General features: G+C 44.3%; 1 protein-coding gene across 1 annotated transcript in view; it reads left to right on the forward strand.

Moving 5' to 3' along the window:
• The window catches only part of LOC122185341 (multiple epidermal growth factor-like domains protein 6), a 159462-nt gene that overhangs the window by 132632 nt on the left and 4036 nt on the right, over positions 1 to 22794 (forward strand). Inside the window, exons 20-33 of the mRNA XM_042881036.1 lie at positions 1132 to 1263; positions 3103 to 3231; positions 5282 to 5410; positions 9566 to 9694; positions 10621 to 10749; positions 11430 to 11558; positions 11705 to 11833; positions 12714 to 12842; positions 17118 to 17246; positions 18215 to 18340; positions 18797 to 18925; positions 20691 to 20819; positions 21038 to 21166; positions 21809 to 21934. Coding sequence (XP_042736970.1) covers positions 1132 to 1263; positions 3103 to 3231; positions 5282 to 5410; positions 9566 to 9694; positions 10621 to 10749; positions 11430 to 11558; positions 11705 to 11833; positions 12714 to 12842; positions 17118 to 17246; positions 18215 to 18340; positions 18797 to 18925; positions 20691 to 20819; positions 21038 to 21166; positions 21809 to 21934 — 1803 coding nt within the window. The remainder of the gene's footprint in view (positions 1 to 1131; positions 1264 to 3102; positions 3232 to 5281; positions 5411 to 9565; positions 9695 to 10620; positions 10750 to 11429; positions 11559 to 11704; positions 11834 to 12713; positions 12843 to 17117; positions 17247 to 18214; positions 18341 to 18796; positions 18926 to 20690; positions 20820 to 21037; positions 21167 to 21808; positions 21935 to 22794) is intronic.

The raw sequence follows: 22794 nt of genomic DNA on the forward strand, positions 1-22794 counted from the left end.
AATTGACATATTCATCCTTACTCTTACATGAAAGGAAGGAGATGCTGCGCTTTGGCTGTGGCACGCTGTCATAATCGTGTTATATGATTTTCAGAACGAAAGCGGCGCGATGCCTGAACAAAGACGCTGAGGTTTCTGTGTCCACATTTCATCTCCCCGTATTTTGAAAAGAAATCTTAGTCATGCTTCCAGTTTTAGCTGTGCTTGTCTTAAAACAAGGGGTGTTTTTCTTTTCCAGCAGCCACTGTCAACACACAGCTGGGAGAGAAAAACTGCTTCAGGGTGATTTGCAACCGTTTGAAAATCTGCTATGATTTTCTGTAGAAACTCTCCAGACAATGAAGGCGATCCCATGAAGCTGAGCTTCCTTTTCCCCCTTTCCCTGTAAATTCTCAAGTATGGAGATCCTTCTTGTTTATTTTTTGTTTTTGTTGAGTTTTAGAAGAGTTCAGGCGCTCGTATAGAGATAGAGAGATAAAACACACGTTTCTCAGTAGAGGGGAAAAGAGGCATATATTTTTCTCTTAGGACTTTGCTTGTCCCTGCTTCCCTCCCATTCAATAAACGGTTTGTACTAAAATAAAAATATCCCTCTGCACAGAAATGAGGAATCCTTATCTGTCTTGCCAAAAGTCAAAGGCGAGTGTTCCAACACCAGGCACTCGAGCCTTTCGTACATACCTGAAAAAAGCTTAATTTTCAGAGGCAGCCCACTTCTGAGGCTCCCATTTTCTTCTGTCATTTCAAGGCCAGAAAGCCAGCTATTAGATTATTTGAAGTCTGAATCCCTGCCTAACACACGACAGCCAATCTCATCCAGTCACACTTCTGCCGAGCCCATTTCCATGTCCTTGACAAAGGCAGAAAGACACCCAGCTTTCAGGAGGGGGAGAAGCTACCTTCTCATTCAGAACTTCTGCAGGCGGCTGGCTGCTAACAAGTTACATGTTGTACAACCAGCTAATCCCAGTTATGCCTATTTTTGCTGTATCAGTTAACAGCTGATATTTTATCCCTACGAACGTCTCTGTGTTTATTTTGCATCCTTTCTGTTCTCTTATTTATAAGTGAAATCATCCCTCGGCCGAGCTCAGAGCTCGTTCTCAACATAAACACTGCTTTGCATTGCAGCCTGCAATAGCGGCCACTGGGGACAGCGCTGCGAAAACTCCTGTGCCTGCAATAACAGCGATGGGAGCTGCGATCCTGTCACCGGGTCCTGCTTCTGTGAGCCAGGATTCACCGGGGAGCACTGCGAGCAGAGTGAGTCTCCCTTTTGTCAGCAAAGGGAATTTGGAAAAGCAAGGAGCAGGAATTTGTCCTCCTCGCAGCCGCCTGCTGGGTTTCAGCAGGGTCTGATGCTGTCACTAATTTGGATCCCAGACAGGTTGTTTTCAGGCCTAAATGGCTGTTTTGAATCTTAGGATTTAATGTGAGTAATAAGATTTGATGTATGTTTGGTATGTAGTGTAAGGTTTTCCATATTGGTTATATTTATTTAGTTGTAGGTATGCATATCTTCATAAATGCTCTTTAAGACCAGGCATTGAGAAATGTTTTGTGTGGACATAACAGATGCAGGATCAAGAAGATTTAGGATCCTCCAATAATTAACAACAAGAATGTCCCATGGCCTTACCAGCGACCCAGGATCTCCACCAATCCATCTCCAGCAGGGGTCAATAGCAGATGCCCGGAGAGGATAAAAACAGTCATATAGAGGATTTCTGATACGTTTTCCCAGGCTTCAGCAATTTGTCATTTGGAAGTTTCTTAAAACAGAAGCAATGTGTCTATATTTAATACAGTTTGGTATTTTCTTCCAACTAATGTGCCTATTCCCTTTTTTGATTCCATGCAAACATTTGGTATCCACTCGTCTCATGGCAGTAAGTTGCATAGTTAAGCTATTTTGTTATTGTTGTTATTGTTGCTATTGAAGAAAATGAAGATTTTATCTGTTAAACAGTCTTACAGTAGCACAGAACCAGCTGCCAGAATCTCAGTAGTGCAGGCAGAATTATCTGCTGGTGTCACACAGAAATGTCAGAACAATTAATCTGGAGTGGTGACCCAAAGGCAAAAACCCTCAAAAGACTATCTTAGGGCTCTTATTGCTGTTGGCCCACAGGGAGTGAAAGGACAGCTATGGGAAGGCCGTAGCTGCCAACTCCACTTGTCCTTCTCTCTTGACCTCTCTAAAAATGCCATCTCTGCAGATAGGAAGCAGACAAAGAGCTGGTCTTCATCTTCTCTGACAGAGGCAATGCAAGCAGGAAGCCATTGCTTCTGACAAAGCTTTTGGCTACCCCCGATATTCCCTCTTTAGATTTGCTGTTTTCTTCAGTCTGTGTTTTGTTCCACTTTAATTATATGTATTTGATGCCTAGGCATCTCTACATTTCAGCTTGTCCAAAATATCTAATGTCAATTAGGCAACTGGCCCTGTTCTTGACTTATTTTCCTATAACCCTGGAAGAAGTTATTTTCGTTCTCAAGTGCTGCCTTTTCCTTCAGATAGAGAGCAGCATGCAAATCTTTTCAAACTCTTAACATGAACTGCTGTGGAGATGTAACCATTAATCTGTCCCACAGATGTAACGTGTTAGGCTGTCCCATGAATGTGATGTGTTTTAAAGCAGAGCCCGAGAGTGAATTATGCAGCTGTCTGCAGGAGTCCATCACGTTCCACATTTTCTCCAGCTTTCTAGGGAATGAGGATTTGCAGGAAAACAGAGGATATGGCTCACAAGGAGGCAGTGGGGATGGGAGCCTTCCCCTCCTGGCAGTGGGTGTCCCGGAGGACTTGGGCATGTTAGCAGTGCTAGACCATCAAGCAGAAAGAGTGGAGTTGCAGGCTTTGCTGCTCTCACAATCAATATATTTTTTCCTGAGCAGAATTCAGTCTTCTAACACCCTGACATTTTCCTAAACAGTGGAGTTTTAATAAACAAGCCCAAGGAGAGCACTTAATGATATCAGATGTAAGGCATTACCTTAACACCTCGAATCCTCTTTTGCAAGCAGTAAGAATTCATTTGTCTAAAAATTTCTCTCTGCTCCACCATTCACCCCGTATCTGGTTTGGATTCCTCGCTGCAGGATGTCCTGAAGGAAGCTTTGGTCCCAGCTGCAAGCACAGCTGCCAGTGCCAGAATGGGGCTGCGTGTGACCATGTGAGCGGAGCCTGCACGTGCAGTGCTGGATGGACTGGGACCTTCTGTGAGAAAGGTGATGTGCCTGCACTGCTCCCCATCCTTTTGTGCATTGAATACCATGCATCTGTGGGTGGATCTTCCAAGGGAACTCTTTAAGAACAACCAACCTTTCAGCTTAACAAATCTGACAGGTCATCTCCTATGACAGTTTGCTAGAGTTGGAAAGGACTGGATGGATTTCTTAGGGACGTTGTTGAGCCAGTTCGTGGCATCATCTAAGGAAGGCTGCTGCTGTATTGTGTCCTTGTGCAGATCATAAAAATATACAGCTTTGGGTGCAGCAGGAATAGCACATAGTCAGACATTCAAAAAATTGTTTCTTAATGATTGAAAGTTTTATAAGTGATGATCATTACATCAAACCCACAGTTATTTTATTCCAAAAACCTTATTAGCTAGTTTATGATGGTAGCATTAGAGGGAAATGGCAGCACTCGCAGGACCCTACTGCCCTCTGATGGGAAAGTGCTGCACAGCCTCCCTGCTCACATGGCAACATGGGGCTTAGTGTTTCCCTCCTATTCTTACTAGGGGTTATTCTATGAAACGAATATTCTTTCCAAGGCTCTGTTACCGAGCGCGTCTCATAATTCATGGTACCTACATTGTGACCCTTTTAAAAGTCACGCTTTTTATTTTAACCCTATTTTCATAAATTTTTCTTTTGTTCTGTTGTTTTTTTGCTCTAGAACACAGAAATTCCGTGTAGTGCATGAATACAGGGCTGTCATTCCCAAGAAAGACAGTGCACATCCTGTGACTCCTTTGTTATGTTGTCATAGGTATGACATCAGGAGCTGACAAGCCAAATCACCTGGTTTGGGTCTGTTTAGTTAGAAATTAAGTCATACTACTTGAGAAATATTAGTTGTGGATACATCAAAAGCACTGGTTTCTGCTGGACCGTGACCATACTGAAAAAGCAATGCTGTTGTCTGTGTGGTGTTCTGTTCATTTCGGCAGGAATCAAAAGGAGGACAAACTGGCTAAATATCCTTCTGCAAAGTAGGCGTGAGGAACAGGGGGAAACCTGGGTGATACAATTGGGAGAGAAAATAAAAAACAACCAAATTCCAGTTTCCAAATCAGATTGGACATAGCTTTTTAAATTGTTGGAAGACTGTAGAGGTGAAAGTAGAATTTTGTGCCTGTTGCTCATGACCTTGAGTTGCCGCCAGACCCCGTTTCCCACGTTTTCTTTCAGGCAGGCTGAGTGTTTGCTCTGCACTGATCTGTTTTACCTTTTCACATAGAAAATTACAGCTAGAACAGTTAGGTTGGCTCCAAAAAAGTGAAGGCAGAGCAAAACGTGTGGGTGGCTTACCCTTGCTACAGCTTTCCGGCACTTCTCCCAGGAGCTGTAGCACTTCTGTTTTTAGTGGCTTGGCTTCCTTTTGGCAGGGATGTGCTTTTTGCTGTGCTCTTGACAATCCACCCACATGGGCCAAGCCTGTGTGAGGATGCAGAGATGCAGACTGGAGCTGCCAAATTGCCTCGTGCTCCCAGCATACTGCTGGTGCTTCATCCCAGGGCTGGGAAGGCTTTTCCACCATCACATTGAATGTGACAATTTTGCAGCCTCCTAACTTTGAAGTCTTGGAGACGGCAATGTTTCCAGTAGCTAAAGGAAGCCCATGAACAGGAGGTAAATCAACTCTTTGAAAGATAATAGCAGGACAAGGGGTAATGGTTTTAAATTGAAGGAGGGAAGATTTAGGTTGGATGATCAGGGGGAAGTTCTTTACCAAGAGAGTGGTGAGGTGCTGGAACATCTGCCCAGAGAGGTAGTGGATGCCCTGTCCATCCCTGGAGGTGTTCAAAGCCAGGTTGGATGGGGTTCTGGGCAGCCTGGTCTAGTATTAAATGTGGAGGTTGGTGGCCCTGTTGGTGACTGGGAGGTTGGAGTTTGACCCCTGAGATCCCTTCCAACCCAAGCCATTCTATGATTCTATGATAATGTTTTCAGATCTCAGAGATAGAGAGGGGAGAAAAATATTTCAGCATTTGCTGAAATGCTAAAAAAAAAAAAAAAAAAAAAAAAAAAGGTTGTTTTGCAATTTCAGCTTGCCCAGAAGGATTTTTTGGGCTTGACTGCCACCAGGTGTGCAACTGCAAGAATGCTGCAGGCTGTGACCATGTCCTGGGGACCTGCCGCTGCCTCCCGGGCTGGAGGGGCGAGACCTGCGAGCAACGTAAGTACAGTGACAGCTGGGCTCTGCTGGGTGTGGGGCTGGGGGCTACAGGGTGGTACACACATTAGATGGGTCATCTTCCTGCCCAACAGTAGCAAAAAAATGAAACAATTAGCAGCGGTGCAAACAATCCACTTTTTTTTTCCTTGTTTTTAGCTGATGTTGGGACTTTTTCAAGTATTTTAGGCATCGTTTATTGAATAGCAGTGCTGTTATCTGACTGGATCTCAGCTTTACATTTTGAGAAGTATAAGGAGACGAAGTGTTGTGTCTGTGTTGCTCAGGTAGCTTTCAATTATAATGTGGCACATTGCAGATGTACAGTGTGGAAAAATGAGAGCTGGGACTGTTACATTATATAGCCAGGAGAAAGTAATTATAGAAGTAATTCCTAGAAAAGTTATTATTATTATTTTTTTTAAATGTCAGTTTCTTGGGTTTTCATACATGCAGATCATCCCACAGTATTGGGATTGATAAGACTTCTGTATGTCTGTGTGTATACCGTATAAAATTGGCTCTTCTGAGAAATTAGTCACCAAATTTCATAGGAAATGATAGTATTTTCTTTAGCTACATGGCATTACAAGTGTTTTCAGGTGTTAACTACTCAATTAATTTCCTAGTCTCACGTCAGGGTGATGCCATGGTCTGTACTTCCTTTTGAAAACACAACTGCTTTCTGAGCACTGTGCTGTAGAACTGCTGTCTGAAGCAGCAGTATACACAGACCCAAATTTTGCTGATAGTAAATGCTTATTTCCAAGATTTCTTTAATCCACAGGCTGCAGATTTCTGCAATAGAAAATATGTTTAACTTAGAAAACAGGGAGAAATGATACTTGCATTGAAGCAGTCTGATTTTCCACTGCAATATATCCAGCCCTAATTGAGGGCTGCATTTGCTCCTGGCATCTTTCCCTCATTTGCCCTCCACCACCCAACATGTCCCCCGAAAGGATTTCTCCCATAAGATCCCTGGCCCTTTTGATCCAGCAGTCTGTCCCTTTGGCCCTTCCCTGCTCTTTGGGCTGTCCTAGAGATGGGAAGCTTTCTCCTCTCATAGTTCATTAAATTCACTTAGGAAATACATCTCTTTGTCAGCGGCCTTGTGGCCCCTAGAAGCTATCCATCCACTTGCACTGCAGTTGTTAAAGCCCTGTGCCAGCTAATTTGTTTCTCCTTTGGTTTAAGATTGCAAATCCTACAAGGTCTCTTCTGCCTATAAGTAAAAGAGCAAGGTCAGCCAGCAGTGTGGTATGGCATCCTACTCTTTCCTTGGCTGGATGGTGCATCTCCATTCTGACTTTAATGCTGTCTGGTAGCACCTTGCACTACAGCAGTTATTACTAAAATAGATGGCAGTGCCCCTTTTCAGATCACCTGGTCGTGCACCCCTCCCTGTCCCTGCCTGGTGTTAATATTCACCCTACTCTGTCCTGGGGCTTGCCAGCTCTGGCAGCTGGGAGATCAGCATTTGTTTTCAAGTAATCAGATTGCAGGCAATGTGCTGGAGGATACTGAGGAATAATTTTGACATATGGGATTTGAATTGATCTTAAGGTGGCCATGCAGTGAGTTTTATACACTGTATCTAATTACAGGAGATATGGACAGTAATGCCTTTTGTTAAAGCTGCCCGACACTTTCCATTACAAGACCATGTTTTGCAGTTGCTTATAAATGATTTATAATAATTTAGGATTTCTCCCTCCTCTTACAGATGTGTTTGGCAATTGTATTTTTTCATGAATGTCCACCTGAGATATTTTAGGAATCCAAGAAAGTGTTCTAGATACATTACCAATGTTTGAGAACATTTCAGCTTCACTTTGAGTATCATGATGCCACAAAGATATAGCAGTGATGACTTGACACTTGGCATCTTTTTGTGCCAGAGATGTAATCTTCCCTTCTGCATACAAACTCATCCAAATTTTGTGACTTCCAAAAAAGAGGAGAAATAATAACAAAATGGTGTCACATTATGTATGGACGCTCAGCAAAGGTATTCTGCCCTTCTTTTTGTACAAAAACGCCTCTTGCTGAAGCAGCCATGGCTCCCCAGGACCTTCACAAGCAGTTTCCCTTATAGTAAACAGAGACCACGTTGGTTTTACAGATAGAGTACAGAAAGATTGGTTCTTCCAAGAGCCTCTGCTCAGAGGCACTGATAACCAGAGCTGTGACATTTCACAGTATGTGAACACTTGACTTTGCAAATTTCCTGATCTTTTAACAACATTTTGGGGAGCATAATCCATGGAAGCTGTATGAAATCCAGTCTTCTGGGCACCCCATTGAGCCTTAGCGCACATCTTTTTCCCCACGCTCCCCTACGCTTTTGATAGATGCTGACTTCCAGACTGAATGTTTTGGCTTCCAGTTTCGTTTGTTCCTCTCTCTGCATGTGAAAGCAGATTTTAAAGACTTTGAATGAATAATTTCTCCTTTCACGGAGGAAAGGCACTGAGAGGAAAATGTTGAAGCAGGAAGAAATGTAATAATTTAAGCCTTGCTGATGCTTTCCTTTGCACTCATCATAAAGAGAGGAGGAAAAGCCCCAGGGATGTTCGTACACTCAGTTGAGGAACTGTGTGAAAGTAACTGCAACATATCACTTATCTTATTCTTCAGAAAAGTGGTTTGATAACTAAGATTGTCCTAGAGAGAAGCTGAAAGAAGTTTGTTTGCACCCAGTAGAATACTTAAAGTTTTCTCCTCCAGAAATTTCTGCTTTCTTACTACAGTTTTCACTAGAAAGCTCTTTTGTCTTCATGGTAAGTATAACAAGAGCTTAGCACACATGCTCCAAAAACCTCACTCAAACCGCTAGTAACCAGTCAGGGGACATGGTTATGAGCTGGTTTTTCCTTTGGCTTGGTTGTGATATAGTTCTGGTCTGTATTGTGGAAATGTTTAGTTCTGCTCCCAAAACTGAGCCAAAGCTCTGTAAGATGGGCTGAACCCATCAACTAGAACTTGGCAATCAGGCAGTGTTTGCAGAACAATCTTTGACTGTGATGGGACTGCGCTCCTACACTTCCTTGTGGTTTTAATGTGGATGGGTTCCAGGTATGTGAAAAAAAATGAATTGTTGGGAAGCCTTGGGAGAAATGGTGTCTGTGAGAGCCATGTCTGGAAGCTGGAAGTCTTCAAATGGGAAGAGAAGGGCTGTGAATGGGTCAGATACTGTCAACCAAACGTGCTCTCACAGTCAAGATGATTTCACTCCTCCATCCTGTCCCCAGGGACATTTCCTCCTGCAGCACTCCATCATGATTCGCCAGCTGGCATCCTCAGAAACACAGAGGTTCTGGTGGAAAGAGATAGTTTGGGTGTGATCCTGGGAGATGTGCTATTCAGGGAGTGCAGGACACTTTTCTGGCTTGGGGATCTGAGCTGTTCTTGTTCCTACAGCACGTGCCAGCAGGACTGCAGGGAGGAGAGGCTCTGACGGCTCCATGCATGTGAGTGGGAGCTGCTTGATGCAGACACAGCCGTGCAGTGAGGCTCTCCAAATTCACCAACTCTCTCTGCACGCTGTGGGGGATGTTCCAAGAAACCAGAACAGCAGGATTGCCTGTTTTCCACCATATATCCAAACCTTCAGAGCAATGGAGACCAGAGAAATTTTAACACTGCCATTCTTCATGGGTGGCAGCACTGCAGCGAGATGGTTTTATTAAACTTTCACCTGGGAGCCAGCTGCTTAACTGAACGTGTTGGAAATATCACTCCTCTCTGACCAAAGAATGAGGCTCTGGGTGAGCTGGTGCATCCAACTGTGAAAAATGAACAATGAAAACAATGAAGTTGTCAGGTCTCTTACCAGGATGCAAATAAATACCCAGGCTGTCAGGCCAGTGGTGCTGCTGGACCATTAGTTCAACACAAAGGAATTCTGCAGGGCAGGGGGATGACAGCTGATCCATCACCCCAGCAATCCTACCCTTTTGTGGAAGTCTCCTCAGAATGTGCTATGATACATATTTTTAAGGCACATTATTTAGTGTCAGGGGTGGTTAATGCACAGACTTATGCACCATTAAGTTGTGAAAAGCATGTTGACAGAAGGCAATTTGCAACTGGCACTGGGTTTGTTGTGCGATACCTCCTTGGATGCTCACTGATTGGGGACTCCTCTCATTGCAGCATGCCAGGGGGACAGGTTTGGGCAGGGCTGTGCTCACACCTGCAACTGTCACAACGGAGCAATCTGTGATCATGTAACGGGGACATGTGCCTGCACCCCAGGCTGGGGAGGAGCCACCTGCCAAGAAGGTATGGCCAGGGAGAAAAGTCCATAAACCTCCATTTATGACACCAGGGCACACACTTTCTATGCTCTACTGTATTGTCCCATGCCTTTGACTGATTCATATCATTACGGTGTCTTCTTCCAGACTCAGTCTAAATCCAGAACAAGTGAAAGGCACTGGGAGCTGCAGCCTTGAGCCCAACTCCAGTGTGGCTTAAGGAAGAAGGCTGGCAAACTAAATGTCCTGGTTTGGTCAATGATGAGGACATTGTCAAGCATACCCTTTTTCTTTAATGATATGTTTGGAGATTTCTGTGTTTTTTCTTTTTCCTTTGGAAGGAAGGAGGTAGAAAAAGTGTCTGAGGATGGGAAAGCCATCCCCCAGTCACTGCTTTGACAGAGGGAGAATTTGCTCCTGTGAACATCCTAAAAAATCTGTCCGTCTGGCACATGCCAGAGAAATAGGCTCTGCCCATCAGTTCTGGCTGTGATAGGCATTAGTAAACCTGTTTAACTTAAAATTAGGTGAACTATAAACTGCTATCTGGCAGCTGTGGATAGCAAGATCAGTTGCCCATTGGAAAAGTAATTGTGATATAAGAGCACTGTACAGAGAGATGCTGGAAGCTGTGAAATCGGTAGCTCTAGTCCTTGGTTTCGAGGAAGCTGGTGGAACCAAGGCTTGTTTTCCATAGGTGTGAGCAGAAAGTCTTAAGGGCGTTTGGTGGCTTGTAGTTAGCTCACTTCATCAGGCCTGCTTTCTCCTGTTTCATTCCTGGAGCAGTGTTACGTTGTTACACCGATGTAATTACTTGCGAGTTATGGTCCCCATTTGTACCTCCTGCAGCACCAACAAAGCCACTGGGGCAATGGAAAGTGAAAGTTTGTGTCCTACCCATGTCCTCCTGCCCTCCTAACCCATGACTTTGCTGCTCTCTCCTCTCCCCAGCCTGTCCTCAGGGCTGGCACGGTGCCGGCTGCCTGCAGCGCTGCATCTGCCCTGGCCAGACTGCGTGTGACCCCGTGACTGGAGAATGCCAGTGTCCCAAGGGCCGGACAGGGACGTCCTGTGAGCTTGGTGGGTGTTTTCTCAGTCCTTTGGTACTCTTGTGCCTCATGTCACTGAGCTGTCACTGTGCTGTCTCACTGCTGAGTGTGAGGATGTGAGGTACGGAGTGGGCTGCAGGCAGAACTGCTGCAGCCATAATGGTTTAAATCACTCAGACTGCCCAGATTTAATGTAGTTTGTGCGTTTACATCTATGTAGATCCCTTAACAGCAATCTCACAAGCACTAGGTATCAGATGAGTGCAGTGTACATTCAGTTTCTCCTTTGGCACAGTGTGATTTTTGTAAGCCATGAACACTGTTCTGCTGCACTGTAAACTGCTGAGGGACACAAGGGTCACCTTTAACACCATGTAACACCTCGTAATGCCAACCTCACACCACTTCAGGCCTCACTTTCTCCTAGATCACTCTGTAGGGACCCATGAGTGTCAGCTCCCCCTCTGTGCACCTAGCTGTAAAAATAAATGGTGCTTTCATATCTATAGAGATCATCTGTATATGTACTGTAGACATCATTATGATTTTTCATTAATAACCAATGCTGAATGGTTTTATATTTTTAATATCTATTTCAATTACATTTTGTGGGCATGCAGCCTTCTGAGCTCCCATCACCATGCAGTGAACAAGTAACACACTGTCCCTGCTGCAGCACCAACTCATGCTCTCTGCTGCTTCTCCCCACAGCGTGTCCCCCAGGATATTTTGGAGAGAGGTGTGAGGAGCAGTGTGACTGCATTCACAGCGTGTCCTGCCACCCCCAAACAGGGGCTTGTCGCTGTGCCAGGGGGTGGCGAGGCAGGCACTGTGACAAACGTGAGTGTCTGTGGGGGACGCATCCCATAGCCATCTTGGGATCCTTGCACTCCGAGTTGGTTTTGATGGCCTGTCAAAGAGGAGTGGGGGGAGCAGCTTGGTGCCATCCTGCCCTGGTGCTAATGGGATTTGGTGTCCTCCTGCAGCCTGCTTGCCTGGCCACTACGGTGTGGGTTGTGCTCGGCGGTGCCACTGCCCTGCAGGCATCCCCTGCCACCACCTGACCGGTGAGTGCGGCTGTCCTCCAGGATTCACTGGCCATGGCTGCGAGAGAAGTAAGTCACAAGGATGCAAATAACTAAAAACTGTGGGGGTAACAATTAGTTTCTTCAGTGTCTAAGGCAGAAGGAGCAACCTTTGCAGCAGTGAAGCTGGACAAGGATAGGAGTGCGGTGCACAGCTGCGCTCCATATGCATATGTCACTCACCCAAATGGTTTGGCTGGTTCTGAACGTTGTGCCTGGTATGGTTTGGGCAGGTGAGGTTTGTCCTCTGGAGGTCCGCAGCCTTCTGACAGCCAACAGAGACTGAACTGGATAAATATGACTTCCCCTCCCAGTAAAAGCTGCCACTCGTGTGTTTGCTTGGATTACCTACAGATGCAGCAGTGCTCCTGCTGCCCCTCCTATCCCTTAATGTCCTCTGGGCAAGGTAGCCTGGACAGAGCCTAGGGGAACACGAAGGTCAGCTGTGCCTCTATTCAGAGCCACCACTAAGAACTAGACATGAGAAGTCTGAAAAATGGAAATGATGTCCTTGTCACCAGGCAAAGTGAAGCCCACAGAAATGTTTGTGCCAAAGCAGCTGTGCAAGTTTAAACTCTCTGCAAAAGGTAGAATGTCTTTATCCATATGTCTGGTCCCCGGTGAGTTATACTGTTATTTCAGTCAATTTTACCTGACATTTCCCTATGATTTTCTCTAGTGACAAGAGAATTGTATCTGGCCCTTGACAGTTGGGCACAAATTGACTGAACGAAACAAAATCAAGCGGTGAAGTAACCCCCAAGTAAATGCAATAAACCCAAAGTCCCGGAGGACGGTGTCGTTCTGTGGGCAGGGGTTTTATTCAATCAATTTCAGCTTGCTCTTTGTTTGAGTGCTATATTTACCAAGGCAAATTGAATTTATTGGTTTACGTTTCCTCTTTCCCAAGCTTGTCCACCAAACACATATGGCCAGAGCTGCAGCCAAACCTGTCGCTGCCGTGCTGAGGAGGACTGCCACCCCATCACTGGGCAATGTGTGTGCCACCCGGGGTACCACGGGGCCCTGTGCGACCGCCGTGAGTATCACAGATGGGATGCTCATCTTTTGGGGGGTCCCGACATGCAGGAGCGCTCAATTCATCTTGTCCTTCAGCACTGACTGAGACACAGTAAGCAGAGTGCTAATTTACAGTAATAGCTGTGCCTGCCTTGTTGCAGGGGATTTACTTTTTCCTGGGGGCGAGCGTGGTTTGCTACCTAAATTCTTTCTGATTTCACGCTGTGCTGAAGAACGTCAGTGTAATTCTCTGTGTGCACACTTCTCATCTTCAGCTACACCTGGATATTGATAGCTCTTTCATTTCAACACACCTTGGCCAAAACGTTTCCCGAAATCTCTGAGTGCTGAAGTCGGTACAAATGGTTATGATAAAACGACAAGCTGCGATTGGCAGTAAATCTAAGCGATTCATAAAGGCAGTTAAGTTGCAAGGCCTTCTGAGGAACAATCAAATTAAACAAATTGTTAGTCTGGATTGAAAAACGGTGAGCAGCGTAGAGGACGAAATGCCAATTGGCTGAATGCTCCATCATAAAAAATATTCCCAGATCCACATGCCTCATGCTGGTATTTTAGGACATCTGTGAAGTTGTTTCTGGTGGAATGTGACAACTGATAAGAAACATATCCCAAAATATCCAGAGAAAGGAGACAGTTAATTGCCTTTTTATTTACAACTTTAATTTTGTTTTTATTCTGTGCTTGTAATAGTCTGTCCTTTCAAGCTCAGTCTTTTTCTCTCAGGAAAATGCTGATTTTCCTTTCTTAGGAATTTAGTATGGCTGTGTTTGGGTTGCTTGGTTTTCACAGAGCACAAAGGGCAGCTGCAATATAGGCAGCTCTGGTAAGGGTTAAACTTGTGCGTTATTCTTTGAGCAGAAATGGCTAAGAGGCTCACTTTGGAGACAGACGTTTGTATTACCACCCTGTCATCAAAAGTTATTCTTTAAAATATAAATGTAAATGTAAGGATTGATTCTATCCTCCTTTGTACATCAGTTCTCACTGTGAGTGATTGAAATTCAGCCTTCAAAATCTAGACTAAAGCCATCTGGATCCATTATACATTAGATTATAATAAATATTATAGCAGAGCAGTAGTGGAGATCAACTATTTAACAGCATCATTTTAAAAGACTTAATCATGGTTAGCCTATTACCTTTAACGTAGTAATCTTTCAGTAGTGATTACTCGTGCATATGGTACTAATTCTCCATAGATTGTAATAAATGTCCTTATGTTTGCTTAGGTCCCTAAGATTTCGCTGGAGAATTTAAAATTTAAAACATTAATTATACTCCAGTTCTGTTACAGAAGAAATTACTTACAAAATCAAATCTGTGTTTCATTGCATTTGGAGGGTGTTTTGTCATGGACTTTGGTGCCACTGGGATCAATCTACATCATGTGAGATGTGATCCTTCAATGCATTTTGCTGTCCTACATAAATGCTCAGCAAGTTCTCAGTCATTATGAGTTTTGTTAAACTTTGACAGGAGAGGCAGTGGAATGGCAGAGATTCACTGAGGGAGAAAACTTGTCTGGCATCTATCATTTCTTTTTGTTATTCTCTCTTATGTTGTTCAGGCCAAGCCATAGAGAGACACAAAAATGGAAGGAAAGCGGTTCGTGCTTGAGGCTTTTTTAGCTTTATGTCAATGGAGTGAGAGGTCACGGACCTCACTCTGAAGCAGCTTATCTGACAACTGTGGATAGCTCGCGTGACTTTGGTGGAAACGCTCTTTGTTCCTGCCGTCCTCACTGCAGAGAGAGCTGGGGCTGCTCCAGGATGAAGAAGCTTTTGACATAATATTAAAAACAGCATAGGGAGCTGCTCCTGAGACGTGAAATGGGCTTCAGGCCAGTCAACATGTGGTTGGATGCTGCTGGAATCAGTTTCTGGCAACTACTGGTGTATTTATAGCACTGTGAAAAAAGGTTCAAGAAAATATCTATAAAAGGTGTAGTTGGCTGGGAAGTCAAATTTCCAGGAGCCAAGAGCAATGAGGCTTTCATGTTCTCAAATTTTGGAGTGAAGAGCTGAAACAGTCTCCTGTTTCAGGCAGGATCCTGAGGAAGCAGACAAACTAGCAATAAGGTTCCCATCATCTGTCTGTAACTCAGAGGATGGGCAGATCTACTGGAGTGGTGTTAGGAGCAAAACCCTGTGAGGGGTGTTGTCATGGGCAGAAAGACCATGCTACATCTCGAGTTGGGTGAACCCTGAGCCAGAAAGACATCACCAACCTCACCTTCAAGCTGCGGGTAACAGGATGCTTCCAAAATGTATTTCTGACGGTGCGTTAATAATAGCGGTAAGGAAAGACTTAGTGTATGTGGTTGGTATGAAAAGATTTAGGAACTATTGGTCATGGCAAAACCACCCAAACCAGAAGGGAAAACTCAGGAAATGAGCTAGAAATCTGTCTGCTTCTCCTGCTATTCTCAGAATAACATGTCAAATGCACAGGAAACTGTTAAATTAGAAAATGTCTTTATTAGATAACTGGTGGTTAGAGGCTAACCCTCTATAAATGGCAGGACTGCGTGTCAATTGCTGTAGCTGTCTGCATCGTTCTCCCCCAAAGCAGCAGCAGATGAGATGGCATTGGTAGCAGTCACGTAGCCAACAGTTTTGCCCTGCTTGTGCTGCTCCGTCTTGAACAAAACTAAGTGAAATGTTGCAAGGGTAAATAAATTGGTACAGGGGGAATTGCTGCATCCCCTTTTGTTAATGGAACAGCTCTTTCTAGTCTTGAGGAACAGCCCTGAAAGCTTTGCCAGGGAGAAGCCAAGTGTGTGGGAGTGTGGGAAACTGAATTAAAAAAGAGAAAAGCCAAATGATGACTGAAAGGAAAGGGAGGATGAAGAGAGAAACTCACTCAGAGTCCAATTAAATCATTGAATCAGGGTGTGCCCTTAGCTTCATTTCCATGAAATAGATGTTGCAGGGCTCACACCTCAGTGCCAGGGTTTGCACATGAAACAGATTTTCTGCACCAACAGATGGAAGCACTGACAAAGTATTCATGGAGATGAGAAGGGCTGAGGAGAGTATCTGCGTGTTGGAAAAGTGTGTATCTGTTTAGCCCTGATGATCTGCTATCCTGATTTGAGCAGAAGCCAATTTTCAGCTTTATTTTAAAAGGCATCCCTTTAAAGCGTTACCGTAAGCTCTCCTTCTCTATGGAATGGTTTGAAAAACCCAGGGATTTCTCCAGGCACTCAGACCATGCTTTGATGCTTTCAGAAAACAGAAAAAAAAATATAAAGTTCCTCATACAGAGATTGCAAGAAATCTGTTGCCTGGAGACGTGCAAATATACATTCAGCCAGATTGCCAAAGTAGCCATAAGCTTTCCTTTGGTGGAGATTAAGAGAAGGAAGAAAGGAGCAAAGAAATGTCATTCGGAGGCAGGGAGATGAATGCAACTGTTGAACAATGATTGCTCTAGAAGCACAGGCTTTTCACTCCTCTGGTATACTGAAAACTGGGAGAAACTCAAAGCCATATAACACTGGCTTAGTAGTCCATCCAGGTCTTGTGTTTGTTTGAGTGATTCCAAAACAAAGCCTTATCTTTCTCAGAGAATTTTCTGGCTTTGCATTTAAAGCATCTCACTCCTGTATCTACTTTCTGAGAAGGCATCACCTGAAATTCCGCATTACTGTCACACACATCTTTGAAGTCTTCCATCTACAGCTCACTAGGTTTGCCAGAGCACTGCAAATTCCAGTTTGGTGGTAAAGAGTAGATTATAGAGGAATCCAACTTTTGCTGCTTGAACATTTTCACAAGATGAAACTTGCCCACTTTCTAGAACAGCTCAGCTAAAACAAGAGCACAATGAGGCAATGCTGCTCATGGCTCCTCGTGATAAAGCAGGCTGCTGTTGCCCAATGGAAGAGAGACCAGAGCCCCATCTCCTTCCTCTGCCACGGAAAGGAAAAGAGAGAAAGTTGATTTGGTGTAGAAATCTAGGAGGAGAATCTCTGAAGACTTCTCTAGGAGAAGAATCTCTGGGCTTGCTTTTCTTGCTACCTTCAAGGATGAGAAATAGAAGGAGGAGCCAGTCAGGCTCTCTGGGGCTTTGGCTTGGAGTCAAAAAGAGGTCCTCTGCCCAAGGCAGCCATCTGCTTGTCAGTGCTTTCTGCTGATCGTCTGAAAGCAAATAGAGTTAGAAAATGAAAATCGAATTTTGCACGAAGGCAACAAAGGGCTTATGACATGAAATGTGAAAGTCCCAGCAGCAGCGTAGCCTAATTGCCTTTTTGTTTTCCTTAAAGCAGGGTGTCCAAAAGGTACTTACGGTTCAAACTGCCAAAAATCCTGTAAGTGCATGAATGGAGGCCATTGCGACCCAGTGTCGGGAACTTGTGATTGCGCGCCTGGTTTCATTGGAGCCGACTGTAGTAAAAGTAAGCCAACATTCATGTTCTGTTTCTTTCAAAAAAACAGCAGAGAGAATAATCTGCGTAAGAATTTGTCAGTATAAAAACAGACAGATTGCAGTTACCTCCTCCTTGAACTGTAAATCGGGATTCCAGCTTTGTAAAAATTCTCTTGCAAAATATTTTCCTTCTTTTCTGTGTGAGTAGAAGCAAGGACACTCATCCCAGGATTACAACCTACTTGCCCAAATTTGTTTCGAGAGCCAACTCAACATGAATTGCTCAAGTTCCTTCTTCCTGTCCAAAATTTCTAGGTTGAGAAATTGTCTCAATATTTTGTTTCATGCTACGGTGCCATTATTTTCAATAAATGGGAAAAAGAACAAGTTTTGTCATGGCAAAACTGGTAAAGGCTCCATGGCAACACTTCTCTATTTCAGGGCTAGATCATGTGGCTGAATTTCTGTGGTATTTCCAAAGTTAAGATCTCCTAATATGGATAAATATAGAGCCTTTGGGATTTCCGCTTGCTATACCTGTACCAACTACAGAGGTTTCAGTGCTAATCAGAGCTTAACTGATGTTTTATCATCTTCAGTCCCTTTCTGAAGCTTCTTTCAGCTTATTCACAGAAAGACAATGCTTTAATGCTAAGTAGTTGGTAGCTTTGCTCTTCAGCATAGGAGAGCATCAGTATTAAGGAAGGAAAGAAGTCTTTAGCTTGAAGCATGAGCAGCTGATATGCACACTTGCCTTACTGGGGGAAAACCTACTAAGTATTTCATGTGAAAGTGTAGGCTATATTTACAACTTTAAAAGAAAGGTTTCAGAGGAAGAGGTAGTCATGTCTTTGGAAGGGATTTGTTTTCATAGTCGTTTTGAAGTGTGTTAGATGGAACAAAGAGGAAGCCAACTCCCATCTATAGATCCTGCCTTCTTTGGAAATGAAAACTGGCATACCCAAGGTGTTTAACAGAAGTCTGTGTTTCCTTCAGCTTGCCCAGAAAATCGATACGGGAAAGACTGCGCCCTGTTCTGTGCATGTGGTAAAGGTCAGTGTGACCCACGGACTGGCAGCTGTACCTGTCCTCCTGGCCAAATGGGACCTGGCTGTCAACAAGGTAACAAAGTGGGACCAGAGCTCAGCTCGTCAGCTGGGCTCATAGTTGCAAATTAAACTCAGTGCCAAGCATTGTGTTTCCCACTGTGTTTGAAGCCAATATTGGCTTGATAATGCTTGCTGCATTTAGCAGGATCTCAACCTTGTCCCCCTGTTCCGCTGCCCTGCCCTTTTCCTACCCATCTCTGCCCATGTCTCACTGCCCTTCCACCAGCACCACTGCACTGCTTTCTGTGCAAAGATAAAGTCACTTCTTTCAAATACTGCAGCTCAAGCAGCATGAACCTAAAGATGGGGAAAGTGTTCTTACGAAACAGGGAGGGCGCTGTGAATGGATGCTACATGGGATACTCAGCGGGAAGCATGTGTTTGCATTTATTCCCTGTCACTTTCATCTTTTGGGGGGATGCTAAATTTATTATTTTTTTTTTTTCCAAACTTTGTTAATTCTCTGTAGTGTGTCCCCAGGGATGGTTCGGCCCCAGCTGCCGCCTGACGTGCAGCTGTCAGAACGGTGCTATCTGTGACCACGTGGATGGCAGCTGCACTTGTGGACTCGGCTGGACAGGAAAATCATGCGAGAAAGGTAATGTCCTCCTTTGGTAGTAGTGAACACATGCATTCGAGCAGGGGTTTGCAGGTGGCTGTGGGCCTTCAAAAAAGGAACAGGTTTTGCTTAATTAATCTCACCACCAGCTGCTTTCATCGTTGTAGCTTCTCTCATGCTGCCTTGCCCAAAGTTAGAGCTTTAGATCTCTTTTTAGAAACAGTTTCCTCTTGAGTCTCACTCTGTAATCCTTGTAAATTCCTTTGAATGGACTCTTATTTCTTCTCCTATCCAACTTTTTGTTCTTTTGTTCATGGGAACATTTTTTTTGTATCTTCTTTGAATTGCTCCCCCGAGGTCAGTAGAAGCCAGCATCTCAATCCCATCTTGTTACCTTCTCTCTCCATTTTCTCTTCCCTTTGGCACTGGACTGCAGTTAAACTTCTCACATATTGACTTCCTTGATGTTCCGGCAACATCTGTCCAAAACAATTGAAATTATCATGCTATCTTGTCCTCACTTCTCTGTGTCAGCTCTCAAAGCACACCGAGCAGAATGAGCACAGAGTCTTTTTGCGTGTCTTTTATTTCTTTCCATCTCCTGAAAGGCATGAGATTCAGAGCTCTGCTTTATGTATATAGAATAGCTGCCAACTGGAGTGATGATGTCAATACCACTGTGGATGAGCACTAAAATACCTCTTCCCTTCATCTCCAAATTAGTGCTGTTTACCAATAACTGGCAAACACAGTGTTGCATGGACTGTGAGCATCTCTGCCTGCTCCTTGAAATTTGTATAACCGTACCTGGGCTGTGTTTGGGCTGCAAACTGTGATGGGGTTGTGCGGATGTGGAACAGTGTCTTGTGTGCATCCTCTAGATACGCTTAAACAAAATGACTTTGGTATCCAACACTGGGGAGAGATGTGCAACGTTGCATAAAGGATGGAGTGCTGTATTGCTAGGAAGATCTTCATGGTTGTCTTTTGACATACATACTGAGCTAAGGGAAAACTGAATCTTTCTTTCCACAGCAGTGTGGTTTTGAGTCTGTTTTGACTAGAAATCAAAGACCTCTAATCAGGTATCTTTCTGGTGATTAGATATGATGTTCTCCAAAGACCTTATATGCCATTTGCAGTTATGAATCTGATATGTACATGGCCATGCTCTGTTAAGTCGGTCTGCACTGCATCCAGTTATCACTTCCGCAGAAATTATGCCCATATTAGTTATATTGACCAGTCACTTTTGCATGACATGGTTTTCGACAGTTTGAGATGCACTTAGTTCAGTACAAGTAGATATCTAGTTATACATGGAAAGTCTATGTGTGAAAAAGAGACCTTCCCTTTTTTATGAGGAGTTCAAATACTGTGAATTCCAATGATAACATGGAGCAGGAAAAGCTGTATGTTTTCTTTCACACTTTGTATGTGTCTAGAAGAAAGCATTGCTGTAGATGTAGAGGGTGGAAAAAGAAGATATCATTTATTATGTGCCTTTACAACACTTGTGGGACTGGAAAGGCTCAATATAAACAATATAGTGAAAGAAAATTGAACTCTTCAAACATCTATAAAGTATAAATCCTCATCAGAGTATGTAAATACATAATAATGGTGCAGAAATGCTATGTCTTCAGTGAGCACGACTGCATGGAGAGAAAGAAATTCACAAGCGTTCACCTGAGCTTTGCAAGTTACTATTTGAGCGTCATGCCTCAGCTGTAAAAGCCATCAGATTTTGGTGTGAGATGGGTGTTTTTCTTGTCCTTTTTCTCTGTCCACACGTGGCCAGCAGAATGTCTTCCTGGCAAGTATGGCCCCAGCTGCAGCTTGGACTGCTCATGCCAGCACAACGGCACCTGCGACAGGTTCACGGGCTGCTGCCACTGCCCAGCAGGGTTCTATGGCCGCTCTTGTGAGCATGGTGAGTACACACACCCCACACAGCCCCACCACCTGTCCTCCTGCAGGGACAAATGGGGACTCAGAGAGGTTCCTGTAGAGCAAATGGGATTACTACTGGCAGTGGCAAATATCAATTTTGCTGGCTCCCAAAGAAGGTAGCTGCAAATATAGAGGAGCTCAAACGCATCCATGTTTTTCTTCCTCCTGTTTCCTCACTTAACACTTTTCCTTTCTCAGGGTGCCCCCCCGGGTTTTATGGGCTGAGCTGCCTTCATGCATGTGCCTGTAAAAACGGAGCGAGCTGCGACGCCGTGATGGGGCAGTGCGTTTGTCCCTCGGGGTACCACGGTATCCACTGCGAGAAAGGTACTTACACCCACCTGGTTTAAAAAGCAAATAAACCACATCCTTATCTAAATGTTTGTTTGTTCAGAACCACTTCTTCCATATTTTTCACGTTTCTTGAAACACCGAATTTGTGATTGCTTACCTGTTCTGTAGCTGGGTGTTCTCAGTTCCTTGTGCGTTAACCACTCTGGTTCTGATTAGCACAGTGAAAGTCCCGGTCTCCACAGTGTCTTGCAGCAATGAGTTGCACATGTTGTTTATTAAGAATAAGTTTCTTTTACTGATTTTAAGTTTGCTTCTAAAATTCCAAGTAAGATTATTAAATTGATGCATGTCAGACCAGTTGAGTGTTATGAAATGGTCTTCTAAAGAGCCCTAATTAAAAATGAAAATAAGTGCCAGTAACGTTTTGGGACAGATTTACAAATACTTTTGATAAGTTGGATTAGATGAAACCAACTTAAAGAGAGTGCACATAAATATTATGCCTATCCGCTGCATTCGATCCTTCATTAAACTTGGCATTAGCACTGAGTTCAGCTCAGAGTTTACGAACTTTCCTCCGAGCCATCCTTCAAGCCCTGCTCTGGCTGATGTATTTGTTGTGATGTTGGTGTGCAGTTCTCCTAACAGGGGCATTTATGGGGCTCTTCCCTCCAGGCTGTGCCAGCGGGCGCTTTGGTGAGCAGTGCCAGCACCGGTGTGACTGCGGAGGAGCTCCTTGCAACCCAACCACTGGGAAGTGCCTCTGCCCACCTGGAAAGACTGGGGACAAATGTGACATTGGTAAGGGAGTATTTCCTGTGTGCTGGCGTGCAGTGAAACCCATTGTTTGGTCTGAGCACAACAGCAAAAGGACGCGTGCCAGTACAAAGTATTCAAGGACACACTGCTTGCAGCAGAGTATTCTCCTGCAGGTTGCCAGGTTTATCAGGCTTACTCTGATTTAATCAGTGTTTAAATTGATGCATCAATAGGAAAACCATGTATGGGCCAGCAGTAAAATGTCATGTCATGAGTGGCAACACAGCACAACAGGAAGGGCTCTAGGGTTCTGCGACAAGCAAGAAGGGACTGGGTTCCATGGGGATTTTGTCACAGGGGCACTTACAGGGTTCTTCAAAGATCTCAAAGAGTGTCTAATTTGAGGTGAGGGTGGTGGAGCTGCTGCAGTGCTCCTGGCTCTGAGAACCAGCAGTAGTTTGGGAACACTGACTCCAAATAGTGTTGCCTCACTTGCAACACAGGAGCTGTGTGCTTGGTAAATGGTTGGCCCAGAGAAGCAGAATTGTTTTGCAACAGGGTTGTAAAAATAGGCGAGAGAATTCTCCTGTGAAGGAAACCGAGCAAACTGTCAAAAGCATTGAGGGCTGAGAGGGCAGTAAGGACAGGGATTCTTGAGCCAGATTCTGATCTCAGTTGTGCTGGTGGAAATTTAGGGCAGTCAGTTAAGAGAACTGCACTTTTCTTTTAGCAAGTGTGAAAAGGGATGTGTGATCCCAACAAGCAATGTACAGGGTGGTGAGCATCCATGTGCTAACATTGAAGGATCACGCAAGGAACCACATTCCTCCCAATCCCCAGTATCACAGAGGGAGAATATTCTCCTCATCCTTTTGTTCTGGGATAGGGCAAGAAACAGCTCT

The sequence above is a fragment of the Lagopus leucura genome, unplaced genomic scaffold (assembly GCF_019238085.1).
Source record: "Lagopus leucura isolate 7727_CA_CO unplaced genomic scaffold, USGS_WTPT01 Super-Scaffold_100029, whole genome shotgun sequence".
Taxonomy (NCBI): domain Eukaryota; kingdom Metazoa; phylum Chordata; class Aves; order Galliformes; family Phasianidae; genus Lagopus; species Lagopus leucura.